The sequence below is a fragment of the Phoca vitulina genome, unplaced genomic scaffold, assembly GCF_004348235.1.
Source record: "Phoca vitulina isolate PV1807 unplaced genomic scaffold, GSC_HSeal_1.0 scaffold15, whole genome shotgun sequence".
Taxonomy (NCBI): domain Eukaryota; kingdom Metazoa; phylum Chordata; class Mammalia; order Carnivora; family Phocidae; genus Phoca; species Phoca vitulina.
Window position 1 is genome coordinate 25,997,331 of NW_022589718.1, and position 13,946 is coordinate 26,011,276.

The 13,946-nt window shown below is 42.4% G+C and overlaps 1 protein-coding gene across 8 annotated transcripts in view; it reads right to left on the reverse strand.

Moving 5' to 3' along the window:
* Window positions 1-1,543: 1,543 nt before the first annotated feature.
* Window positions 1,544-13,946, reverse strand: part of STOX2 (storkhead box 2) — a 206,803-nt gene continuing 194,400 nt past the window's right edge. For 6 of the 8 annotated variants that reach the window (XM_032413672.1, XM_032413673.1, XM_032413677.1 and 3 more), the window contains 2 exons: window positions 7,335-9,600; window positions 1,544-1,848 (listed from right to left, as the gene is read on the reverse strand). In XM_032413672.1, coding sequence (XP_032269563.1) covers window positions 1,653-1,848; window positions 7,335-9,600 — 2,462 coding nt within the window. In that variant the 3' untranslated portion in view covers window positions 1,544-1,652. Of the gene's footprint in view, window positions 1,849-7,106; window positions 7,156-7,330; window positions 9,601-13,946 lie in introns of those variants that run through there. The other 2 variants (XM_032413674.1, XM_032413675.1) reach the window with 2 other exon arrangements.

Here is a 13,946-nt window from a genome sequence, read left to right on the forward strand (position 1 = left end):
AGAAATGTTTCACACATTTTATGCCAATTACTGAAGTCTGAGGTGGGAAGATTTTAGATTTATTTTTGGATATATCTTTTACGGTTATATGGCTCACACGCCACTAAACTAAACTTTTGGTCAGACCATTTACTTGTGTCATATGTAACCCTTCTGCAAATAATTTTTCATTATCTACACATTTAGTCCATTGTTCTCATAGAATAAAATGGGGAACTTTGAAATGTCTCTCTTCTGTAAAGTTGAAGCTCGATTATTTGTAATCCCTTTGCTGCGGAGTCTTCTTTGTATTCAATAAGACATTGTAAACCAAAGCAAAATGTTAACGAACCATTTTGAAGTAAGCTGGGCTAGTAACTATACATCCACCTAAAAATGCCTCCTGAAATTGGTTACAAAGTATCTGTAAACATCACTCTGGCATAGTTCATGTATGCATATTTGTTACTCTGATAAATTTTAGGGGAGTACAAGTTCAGATTATACCATACTTGCAGAATGAGCACATTCTGTTGGTAATTACATGGGCACATGTATATTTCTAATCAAAAATTATTTTAAACTTTTCTCTATAGATACCTTTCCAGGAATAAAAGGCCTGAAGTTCAACTCTCCCTAACTTTGCTCTTTCCTATAACCACTAAAAATGATCTCCCATAGCCTAATTTAGGCATTCTATTTAAAACTACATAAAATAGATTAATGTCCTTCCATTAGAAAGAATAACATCCCCAGGCCATACTCTTCATTTGTATCACAAAGAACATTTTGCTTTTAAACAAACTAATTATCGTATCTATTATAGTAAGATAGGATCATCATAAGTATCACAAGGAGGAAATTATCTTCCTTAAATATTTGATTGACAGCTTTAGAGTCCACATTTCCCTCTTCCATCCCTTAGTGCTGTGTCCCAGCCAGGCTGGGGATCTCCTTCTTTCGTCCACTTCAGAATCAAAGGCCTATATTCCTGTTTGTGATTATGGAAGGTTAAAAATCAGACAAGCATCTGTAACACTTAAAAACAAAATCCTGAAAACAAACACTCCCAGAATTTCGATCACGACCCCTTCTGACACACTTCCACGGGCTCCTGCAAAATCGTGTCACGAAAACTCACAGTGAGAAATGACTGGTGCATAAACAATTCACACACAAAGGGCTGGGGTCCCTTCTGGTCAGTTTGACATTGATTTCCCTTAAGGTGGACCCTGGTATTTGACATTTTGGGGTGGCTTACTTTTTTGGGGGGGGAAGTGTCAAGGATCAGTTCTGTGGCACCCTCTGACCACAGACTGGGAGCAACACGTATCTGTGGCATTTAAAAATGGAATTGGCAACTTCATGACATTGGAATGCATATCACACTTACAGTGTCTAGACTTTCCTATGTGTGCTCAGTTACAAGTAGTGAAGCAAAAGTATACATATCACCCCTACTGCTATTCGGTTGCTACAGAGCCATAAATGTGAAAAGCAATACTCTGAAATAAAGATTTTTGTTTTTTGCCCTAGCCTACTTAGCAGCACAGTTTAAGTAAACACAAAAACTGTGGTCGAGATGCTTGTCTTTCCCAAGATGTAAACATCAGTCCCAGTGTCGTAAACTTGGCTGTATCGAATGAGACAGGAGATCTGAGGCAGAACGACTGTCACACGCTAGTAACAGAAGCTTGCAAGCAGTTGGAAGGTTTCTGCAGTTTCTCAGCTTCGCTGGTTGCGGGGTCTGTACTTGCTCGGAAGTTGAAGGCCGGGCCAGCTCCACCGTGGACCGGGCTCAAGGTAGCGTTCTGACGACGGTTACTTTCAACAATGCTTGACGTGTTGGAAGCCAGGCTCTCCCGAGTGCTAAAAGAGTAAAAAGGGTTTGTTTTGTTTTGTTTTAAACATAAATAATTATCTCTTGAGCCCCGAGGAAGAGCAGATGATGTAGTTAATGGATTTCCTCTGTCGGCTCATGATGCCATATATACACTACCCCACTGATTATTCACATATGCTCTTCCAGTGTGGGCTCCAGAAGTTTCACACACGCTAGAATCAGTGGCACCCTAAATAACGGGTTTTCATCCAGCTAGATGCACTGCAAATGTTTTCTCCTTCTTTCCCCATTCAAGGAAACTGCTTCCAAATTTGATGTGATAGATAGCTATCGCGTTCATTTTAGAAAAGAATCCTCTTAAATACACATATGCGATGATTTCATTTCAGGCTGGAAACTCACTGAATAAATGAATAAACTCAATTTTGCCCCTAATGATTCTGTTTTCATTCCTGATTAGCAGATTTTGACTTTGGTGGACTTCAAGCATGCCATTAGCTAATTTGCCACCCTGATGGGAATAAAATTCTTCTTAAAAGGCTTTGCACCTCTGTTTCAAACTTTAACACTTTCATGGAAATACATTATATTTTCAGATAAGGAATCTTAAGATTTGCCCCATTTGTGAAGTTTACATCCCCTCCCCCAACTTTGGTAGCAGTATTTTATTTTTCAAGGATTCTTATAGAATAGAAGTGATTTAAAGGCTTTAGTATTTCTACTTCTCTTTTAATTTTCCTAAGTTAGAAACTCTTGAATTTGTTTTATGGCTCCAAGAGATTCAGAATATTCACATTTTAAATGTGTAGGGCAATAGCAGAAATAAGGTTACTTGGCCTGATTGATAGGAACTGAACAGGTTCTATGTTCAAAGTCCTCAAAGTGGGAATAAGAAACTTAGTTTACAAAGAGATTGAAGAAATCACAATGATGCTCAAAACATCCATTCACCCGACTGGGCAGATTCAGAGTTTAGAAAATATTCTCTGAGAGTTGGCCCCCCCATCACTGATTTAAGCCTGCTGAAACTAGTCAGCAGGTCAGATTACTGCAGTAGACATGCTCACCACCTCTCTTTCATTCCCATACTAAATTAATAGCAATTCTGTCTGAATCCCACACAGGTTTTTCCCGCTTTCGGAGTGTAGGGTGTTCTTATGAAATCTTTCCTAAGCCTAAATGTCAGAAAGAGCATACACGTGCTTTCCAAACGTTCGCCATTAATGTCTCCTCGATTTTATGAAAGACCTACATTAGTACCTGTTTTTGCTAACTGAAAGAAATCCGAAGATTTTCGCTTTCACAAAGAAAGCTGTTACTAATGTAGGGTCTTTCGTTAAAGTGAAAGGATGTTAACACAAAGTTTCAGAAAGCGAGGGATGCCTGTACTTTGGCTGCACTTCCTAGATAGTGGATTGTTTCAACCTAACCTTTGTGGCTCTGAGTTTGTTTCTCATCAAGGAGCCAAGAGGTAATTGTTCAAAAGGAAGTTTATTCATCGACTACCAAAAAGACAACCGAATCTTTCTTGACTGCAAAGAGCACCTCCAGAAGGTTAATACATTTATAGAAATAAGTTAAGTTCTGGGGCACCTGGGTGGCTCAGATGGTTAAGCATCTGCCTTCGGCTCAGGTCATGATCCCAGAGTCCTGGGATCAAGCCCCACATCGGGCTCCCTGCTTGGCAGGGAGCCTGCTTCTCCCTCTCCCTCTACTGTTCCCCCTGCTTGTGCTCTCTCGCTCTCTATGTCGAATAAATAAATAAAATCTTAAAAAAAAAAAAGAAAGAAGTTAAGTTCTTTCATTGTGCTTACGGTAGATCTGAGCATACCTAAAGAATACCCCAGAACATCATCACTAAAGCGATGTTAAGTGCTAGACTCACCTACTTACCTGCCTTACACCTTCCCTAAGAAAATTCACCAGTGGCTTGCCAGCACCATAGCTGAGGCACAGGGTCAGGCGCAGGAAGGAAGAAGGGCAATCAACATGTAGAACCCCAAGATTTCGTGACACGTTCCTTCAGTTTCACTCTTAATTGTGATAGTAACTTTTTACAGTATTTGATTTCCCCATCTCTAAAATGATGAGAGTTATGGGATTTACCTACTCATAGAGTGATTGTGAAGAAATAAGCGTCAATGAATCTGTACACTAAGAAGCTAGATACATTCTCATTATTTCAGATGCACATCTGGCATCTAATGAATGAAGGAGCTACTATGAGTTGGTTTCAGAATCCATCCGTTACTAATGGCACCTTTTCTATGGAAAAATGCATTTTAAGGTCTTAAGCCCTCTTAACCTTTGAAACTAGTTTTGAGGCACAGGCTTCACACTCATCAGGAACCCGCTGTCTGCCAGGCACTGTGCACACACATCACAGCAAAAGATCATCTAAGCTGGGAGCTGTCTGTGCTCTAAGATGCCTCTGACCACCTTTGGCCAGAGTCATCACAGTGATAAAGATATACAGTACTCCAGTTTCTCCAAAGGATATATTTCGTTACTGCTGTAATAACGAGTGCAGGGTGCGACACTCGTAACGAGGGTTCTGGGTGTGATGATGAAAAAGCTAATGGAGATAGAGCATTAGCAATAAAAACGGTCCTCCAGTTTAAAAGTTCTTAACTTTCTTGAAAAAGAAACCCAATGGAGTGCAACCTTAACAATAAGATGTCAAGATTTTATAAGCAGAAGAAGTGAACGGAGCAGGTGTGCGGCTCATCCTCCTGGATGCGTGTGTTTCCCTCGGCCCCGCGCTCTGACAGCGCATGCTCGCGCCCTACACGAAGCAGACACATTCCTGGCAGTTTTGCTACCTCGGGTTTTCACACTGCGTTTGTCAACCAGTTTTGGGCCTCAGATTTGGAATCGCAGGTTTTTCAGGTCAAGAATTTTCGTGTTCAATATTAGATCTCATAGCATAGTTGAAACTTTTACCTTTTTTCCTTCTCAAAACCCTTTAGGTCCCAACGAAAGGAACTGAAGAATTTTGAGAATGTGGCTGAACATGACTTCTGAGCCAGCACGGAAAGCTGGGAGTGTGGAGATCACCTTTCTTGGTCTTTGTTGTTGTAATTGGATCTTAGTTGCTCAGTGGAATATGTACTGAAAGACTCAAATAAGTGGCCCACTTAAAGTTTCTGTATCTCGAGGCAGTGGAGAAGTATCAGCCTGGTAATACTATTTGGCTAAAATACTCCTCATGCTGGAGAATAAAACTCCCTATAACGCAAATATTTTCCTTCATAGACCATTCTCACGCATCAGAAAACAACTTAGTCGATTAACTGAGGTGTACCGAAAATACAGTTTAAAAACAGTTGTGACCTAATTTCTAGCCAAAGAATAGTAAATATGAAAGGGGCAAAATTAGGAATTGTTCTGCAGATGATCTAACTGCATGAAATTTATAGGCGATCTATGTTTTCCTATAGAGAAAATTCTACCTAACAGTAGTGGACAGACACGTAGCTAAATGTGAGACAGTTGTCTCCTCAGAATGATCTTACCTCTTACCATGACAAAGCGTTTAACCTTAAGTACCTTATTAAACAAATGAAAATAAACTTACTTCAAGAAATAATCTCATTCATAAATTCTATATTCTGCAGCCCGACTTTAGAGATAAAACAATACATTCTGTGGCAGGACAGGGTCAACTATTTCATGAGTATTTGTGCTTATTTGTCCCCCAAACAAACAAAAAAACTTTCAATATCATGCGGTGGTAGGTTGTTGAGTTAGAACCCATTAAACTACTCTCGTCTCTGTAGCAATTATGTCTGGAGGACCGCAGCCTTCCCTTTGTGGAGGGTGTAGGGGCCAAGAGGGCACAGTGCAAGGTCAGAAACTAGTTGTACTAGGCAGGCAGAGTGTATATAATAAGAAACAGTTGAGCATAAGATACAGGCAGATAAACCACACCTTCCATAAACGATGATTTTGAACGTCTACCATCAATTACAGACCTTCAATTATGCCTCTCTGGTATCCACTGTTAGAAATTTAAGAGGAAAAAAAAAAAAAGAGCAGAAGCGGGCAATAGAAAGAAAAGGATATACAAAATAATTGGTAAATAAATTAAGATTTGATTTCTGATTTAAAAAATACCTAGTGGAAGTTATTTTGTAGAAAAGTCACTTAGTAGGTAGGCTAATAGTTTTTGGACTGAGTGCCATAGCTCCCTGAGGTTAGTTAGGACTCCTTGAGGGACTGGCAGAGGAGACATGGGGCTCCTGGCCTCACACCCATTGTAACCAGAGCACCTTTTCTGTGATTTGTTTAGACATTAGACTTCCACACATGTGTTAACTTGGAAAAAAAGGTTACATGGCAAAAATAATCATCATCATAATAAAAAACTAGCCCTTTAAGAAATAACAAAGGTCTAACATGATTCCCAATTCTGATTTGGGGATGTTCTGTCCCCAAATTATCCAGAGATAAAGTGAAATGATCACAACAGAACTAAGTTTCATTATTAATAATTAAAATATATGAAGTATATAATCCTATCTGGGTACTTGTTAAAATTATCAATATCGTAGAATCTTGGGAATCGCAGCTAATGAGAAATGTCCACCTCTCAGTAGTATTTCTGCATCTCAGAGTCACCAATCTGGAGGAGAATTTAGAAGGAGAATTAGGTCCCAAGTTGCCCTTTGAGGAGAAGGAAGAGTTAAGGAGAAAAAAAAAGGAAGTTGGATAGACTCTCTTTTGCTTTCTTAACCCCTGAACCACTTCAGTGTGCTGGATATGACCATTAGGCATTGCACACCCTCTGCTGTTAACCCTTTGCTGAATTACCAGCTATGATTCGAGTGCCTAAATGGGTTGTATCAATTCTGCAGGAGAGAGAAAAGTGTGGGCATGTGCTTTGATCTAAGGGAACACAGGCCCCTCACGACTCTGTGAGAGACACAAGGTTCTATTTCTCTGCGGATGTGAAGTGTATGAGCAAGGTCGGGGAGGGAGCGCACAGAGTCGACATTGCAATGGCAACTAGCATCTCGATCCCCCGGAAAGGTGTTGAGATCTGCTATTCCCACTAGAAGGACCCCGTCCTTGAGTCAATCAATTTATACCCAAGCCCTACCCAACCCGCAATTGACTGCTGACCACTCATTCTACTCAAAAAGTGACTATTTTTGAGGACCTAAAAAAAAAAACCCTTCTTTTATCAGCACGGTGGCAATATAAACACAGAAGAAAAATCCTGGAAAATGTTGGTCCTAGTTAGATTGGCCTGATGCAAGTGTGAGGGAGGGAGCCAACCCACCAGTCCAGATTGGGGATCTCTACAGCTGCAGAAACATTTGTTTCAATTCCTGAAAAAGAAGTCAGAAACAGGTTGTTAACAGTGCAACTCACACAACCCTTCACCCGCATTCACAGAATTAAAACTGAAATCAGAAACTTTTCAAGTTATCTGTATAAAGCCCCAGGCCCCGACAGGTGTGTGCGTGTGCATGTGTGTGTGTGCACGCGCAGAGATGCCTCTCCCTACCGTGGGGAGTTGAATCCACTGTCCACAGTGATGCTGCTGCTGTCCATGCTGTCGAGGCGTGCCGAATGGGTGGCTCTCTGGTTGCTGCTACTGTCGGTTTCTTTTGGGGCAAGGAGGGTGAGGTTCTTCTCGAATTTCCTCTGTAAGTCTCTTTCCTTCTCCCTCTCAAGGAGCCACTGCATGGTGCCTACATCATCTCTATTTTTTTCCTCCTCCGTGTTTTTGTTTGCCCCTTCCTCAGAGTCGTCGTCATCGGAGACATTGTAATAGTCAAAAGAGGCTTCCTGGTTCCCCCCTGACTCCTGCTGACGCTGGGAACCAGGCACGGCCGGTGCCACCGAGGTCCCCAGGGGCGGCTCCAGTTTCTCACATCGGCCCGGCAGTGTGTCGGCAGGTGTCTTCGGGAGAGATTTGAGGAGGGACAGGCTCGATTTGTGATAGCTGTTTACAGACAAGGTGCTGTGGAGAGGTTTGAACAGTGTGTCCTTGCTGAATATCTCTTTCCTCTTGTCCAGGCTGCTGGGCTCCGCACTGTGGTGCTGGACAAGGCGTCCATTGGCAATCCCTTCAGCCACTGTGCCAGAAGCGGCTGGGCCTCCGCCTGGCCCTTTTGGTGACTCCTCCTTGTGCCCTACAGGCTCTCTGGAAGAATGTGGGGCCTGCCTATCAGACAGCGGCAGTTTTTTCACCCCTTCCGCCAGAGTCAGAGTGTCATGATCCTCTTTGTTCTTTCCCAGAGGCGATGGCACCGTGAGGACTGTCTCACTGGACGTGTTGCACTGGAAATAGTCATCTGTAGCTGTTTTTGTTGGACAGGAGTTGAGCTCCCCATAGGATGGCAAACTCTCAGGTGGTCTGCCTGGCTCCAAAAGGCTACATGCACTGGAAGGCTCCTTGCTGCCACCGACTATTTCCGGAATACACACCTCTTTATAGCTTGTGGACGAAACATGAGCCCTTTGATGGCCAATTGTTTGCGCGGGCCTTAAAGTACTGTCGTCAATGTAGGACTGGCTGGGGGTTTGGTCATCTTGGCTACAGCCTTCAGCCAGGTCTTCAGGTGTCCCCAGAGAAGAAGCACCCAGAGGGCCCTTCGAGTTATCCATTGATCTGGATCTCTCCTTGGCTTTGCTGGATCTCTCATTCCTGGACCTTCGGTCCTGGGTATGGCTGTGGCTTCGGTGCACTTTTGAGTGGGAGCTTCCCCTGGAAGGCTCAGGAAAAGGCATCTCAGTTCTCCTTTTGGCCAGTTCCCCAGACACATCCCATTCTGGTGTCATGGGGAAATGAGACTCAATCATGTTCGTGTTGCTATGCATGATGAAGTTATCTCCTTTGTGTTCAATGATGAAGCAGCCTTCCCTGGGTGCCCTGGTAAGAGGATCACAAAAGTCATACTCTCTGTCACCTGGGATATCCAGATGAGAACCATCCGAAGGGTCTCCTTTAGACACTCGTGTCTTGCTGTGTGACCGAGATTTTCCGTGGGACTTTCGATGAGTCCTACTCTTTTTACTTCTTCCACTGTGATGGGCAGAAGACCCAGCTTTACTCCGATGCGCTTTTTCTTCTTCAAGTTTCTTCATTAGTGCAGTGTGCCTCATGACATTTTCCACGGTCAAGTCCGGGTTAATCCGCCTAATGATTTCCATTTCCACTTCCCTAGGGATAGTAGTTGGTGTGTCTTCATCGCGCAAGGGCCACTCCTCAGGAGGAAACTGGGCAGAGAAATTGGCTAGCTGTTTGGTCTTATCTTTTTTAAAACTTAGCCGGAATAACTTCAGCCCAAATTTTTTGGACTGCTTTTCACTATCTTTAGGTTTTGAGAGAGTTTCTGTCTTATAAGAAAAGTTTACAGTACTTTTGCTCTTTTCAGTGGGTGGCACCTGGCATAGTGAAGGAGGGCAATAGGGGTCTTTGCAGTCCTTGGCAGGTTTCCTCTGCAGAGTGGAAGCATGCATGCTGTGCATGTCTTCTCTGCAGCAGTGGCAAGAGTCGCAGTGGTTTCTGGGCAATGTTCTTTCCCTGACGCAGCCTGAGGCAGAGGGCGTTATGGTTCCGGGTTGTGGAGAGGTACACTGAGACCTGTCAGGTATCCTCTCGTCCAAATGGTACCATTTACTGTTAGTTCTTATGAGAGAAGGAGTAATGAAATAAGTCTGTGGGGTCACGATGAAATAGCCATCCGGAGTTGGGTAGATCTTCCTCTCCCGTACCAACGTGTTCAGCGTGTGCCGTAAGATTTCTTGGCTTGGGGTGGGAACACCTAAAACCAAAGGAACATAGACTCATGAGAATGTAGAGGGAACTTGTTGCTGGTTCCTGATTTCTCAGAATCTACTACGGACTGAATGTTTGAACCCCCGCCCCCAATATTCCTATGTGCAAATCCTAATCCCTGATGTGATGGTACCAGGAGGTAGGGCCTTTGGGAGGTGACTAAGTTTAGATGAGTTCCTGAGGGTGGGGCCCTCAGTGATGTGCCCTCATAGGAAAAGGAAGAGACCAAAGCCCCCTTCCTCTGCCGTGTGAGGATGCAGCCATCTTCAAGCCCTCAAGAGGGCCCTCACCAGACACCAAACCTGCAGGTGCCTTGATCTCAGAGCTCCCAGCCTTCCCGGACTATGAGAAATAAATGTCTGTTGCTTCAGCCCCCCCAGTCTATGGGATTTTGTTCCAGCAGCCCAACCTAAGACAAAATCCTACGAATTTTGCCAAGCTTCCGAGTACTACCACATGGCAAGTCCGCAGGACTCAGAGGTGTTCAGGAAGAGAGATGGAAGCCAGGTGCAGTGAGGTTGATACTTGTCATGAGGCCTTTACTGAACTGAGCCATCAAAGGCAGAGTATTTTTAAAGGAGGGGAAAATGAAAAATGTTTTACATGATGTAATAATATACATTTACAAAAAAGCCTTTCTCGATACAAAAAAAACTAGGGCAACTGGGTTGAAATAGCTGTCTTGGCATTTGAAAACAAACAGGACACATACAGAGGCTACCATATACACTGGAAGCTACTTTATACACTCATTTTTCAAGACTAAGCTTACTTAATAAACTTAATTTTGTAAGTTACATAAAAGGGCAGTTAGACTTGACCATGGCTCATGATGCACCCAGAGCCCAGAGCCACACTGCTAGATTCAAACTCCAGCTCCATCACTATTAGCTGGTGGTAGTGGTGGAATTATGCAACCTCCCCTGCCCACACCATTCCTGTGTTCAAACCTAATGCCCCAAACCTCAGAATGTGACCGTGTTTAGAGACAGGGTCTTTATAAACAAGTTAAAATGAGGTCATCAGGGTGGGCTCTACTCCAACATGACCAATGTCCTTCTACAAAGGGGAAATTGGGCAGAAGGACATGCACAGAGAGAAGACAATGTGAAGAAACATTGGTAGAAAATGTCCATCCTTTAGCCAAGGAGCGTGGTCTGGAGCAGTTTCTTCCCTCACAGACCTTGGAAGGAACAACCAACTGTACTGATACCTTGATTTTGTAGTTCTAGCCTCCTGAACTGTAGACAATAAATTTTTGTTTGTTTGTTTAAGCCCCCTGTACTTTGTTAGGGCTGTGCTAGAAAACTGATACAGCTGAAGTCGCCTTAGGCAACTTAACTAACCTCTCTGAGCCTCTGTTCACGGCCATCAGAATGAGGATAAGAGCAGGTACCCTCCTAGGGTAGTTGTGAGTTTAACTGCGTTTAATGTATGCAGAGCAGCGCCTGACATATAGTGGGGTCTAAAAGCATTAGCTATCAATCGTCTCAACTTTGCGGCAGGACCCATGGAAGCCAGATTACCTTCAGAGAACATCGTGTAGCCACCTAGAACAGCAGGGTAAACTAAGTTTAGGCTTCCACAATCCTTCCAAAACTACAAAAGTGGGATATGAAAGCATGAGTAATGGCCTGGGAGAGCGTCCACGAATGCGATGTGACCTGCCCATCCATCCACGTTACCATCTTCAGAAGCCATCCTTGGTGACCAAGGTGGAAAAGGCAACATTGCTTATGAATAATGTACTGTTTAGTATAATTATTTAATTTTTGCGCTGCATGGTTTCCCTTTAGTCTAGGGCTCTGCTCTTGAGAGATGTACGCTGGCGTTTACTCAAATGGCTTCCAGGCTGGTATAACAAAAAATTTTTAAAAAAATTTTATGATAGTTTCTGCACAAAATGAACTCCATGTGAATTAGTGATACAACCCAAACCATATATATGAAATTCTTGAGTGCCGTATAAAACAAACATGCTTGCACCTAAGAGAAGCAAGTTAAAAGAGCTTTTGTGCCTTACTCCCAACCAGGGCCTTTGGCTGAACAAGTTTGGTGGGGAGGGTGGGGGGGCGCCACTACACAGACTACCACTCCCAAGATGAGACACTATGCCCACTGCAGCCTCATGATGCCCACTGGGCTTGTGTGACAAAGCTATGCAGGTGTCAAATCCACACCGAAAATGAACTGTATCTGACATGGTAGCATGCTTGCAATCGCTATTGCAACAGACACAAGTTCTGCCAAAAAAATGGTAAGGCTCATTTATAAGCATTCATGATTGACCCGTTGACTCTGCTGCTGTAATGAAGGAAAGCTGAGGTGTAATCCAGAAAAACAGCTAGTACTATAAACAGAATTTGCTGACTGTAAGCCTTTCAAGCGCCGATCACAGAAAACTTAGGAACCTATACAAAATCATGACCTCAGTGTCATCGTGTTTACTTACCATTAAGAATAGGTGCTCGGATTGTTCCCAAAGGAAGGAATAAGAACGAGTTTCCAAAAAGAATTTACATCTAAAGTTTTCACGTCTTGAATTTGAAGTTTGTCAGTCCAATAATGCCTAATTTGAAAAAACCAAACGAGAAACATTCCCTGTCCAATCCCCTTTCCACAATTCTACCGGTTTTTCAAAGCTTTAACTGCGAGTCACTGATACTTAGGATGATTATTTTATTACGAAGCCTCTGTCGAATGACTGGTATTTTCAGTTGTCTGTGAAATGCAGACTCGCACAAGAAATCTGCAGGGCTCGCCTGGGAAAGAGATGGCTGTTTTCAGTGTTTGCACATTCCACCACTACCAGATCCTAGTCCCCAAATTCACCACGAATTTGGATTTTGAGGGCTTAAAGAACAAAGATAAGCTTTATATCCAAATAGAGCTAAAAGCTGACTTCTCTCCTTTTCCATACCTTTACATCTTTCCAAAGCAAAAACAAGTATCTAAAAACACTGCATGTCAACGGGGTGCTACTTAGACTTCTAAGATCTCTTTCATCCCGCAAATCCAACAACTGTCGGAACGGAGAGCACATGCACACATTCTATATGTTAAGCACTTTGGATGGAAACTTTCAGTCGGCTTCTTTGGATTATTTCTTCTCGCGTGTAAAGAGCACTGGCTGAGGGAGAATTCTGCAAGAACTGACGTAAAGGGGATGAGTTGGGAGATAGAACATGGGGTATATAATGTTAACATTCTCTAGCAAAATCGAAAGCCATCTTCAACCCCATTAGCAGCTCTTTCTCTGAGGGTCAGCTTTCCTCCCAGGAAGAACTGACTGTAACAACTCAACAAGTACCAGTCTGACTGAAATGATCATTCTGGATGGATGGATGACGAGTACTTACTTAAGCTGTGAAGCAAGTATTTCATTCTTTTTATACCTTAAAAAAATCCTTGTTTCTGTAATAGAAACTTGTAGACAAAAGTTGTTTTCAAAAATTCAACCAATATAGAAAGGTGATAAAAGGGTTCACATTTCAGTATGTCAGACATTTCTACTAGAAGGCTTTTCACTAAAAAAACATTCTTTAGAATATGGATGTCCAAAACAGTAATAGAGGCCCAAATCTAGGCTATTCTTTTTATTTATAAATAGGCATTAAATATGAGAATTCAAATATTTTAATAATATTTGGTTAGACTTTAAAACTCTATTTTCAAAGAGTAAGCTATAAAAAAGTAAATAGTCTTACCTTAAGAAAACAAAATAAGCCCCATAACTATGATAAATCCCTCCAGAGTTTTAGCACTGTCATTGAAAATATATTTTCAAATAGAATTTGAATTGTATTAAGTTTCTAAATTGTTTTGTTCTGAAGTACCTTAAATGCTAGCAAAAGAAAAGAAGGAAATCAAAGGAAAAAAAGAAAAGAAAGGAGGAAGAGAGATAAGGAAGAAGGAAGACAGGCAGGAAAGAACCTCATTTTATGAAATACTAGTTTAAAATATGGAACTATTGCTGAACAAAGCTTTAAATCATTACTACCGTGCCCTAAACCAGTGGCTGGCAAGCCTTTTCTGTAAAGAGCCAGAAAGTAATTATTTTCCTTTGTGAGCCATATGATCTCCCAGCTGCAACTACTCAGTTCCGTAACTGCAGCATAAACAGCCAAAGACAATACATAAACAAATAAGGCAAGGCTGTGTTCCAATAAAACTTTATTTATAAGCACAAGCGGTGGGCCACACTTAGCCTGCAGCCATAGTTTGCCAATCCCTGCCCTAGACTCAGGTTTATGCAGTGCTCCTGCCATCTGGGGTTGACCAATGAGTCATCAGTGTCACAAAGATGAAAAAGGTTGAGTTAGCTCCTCTCAG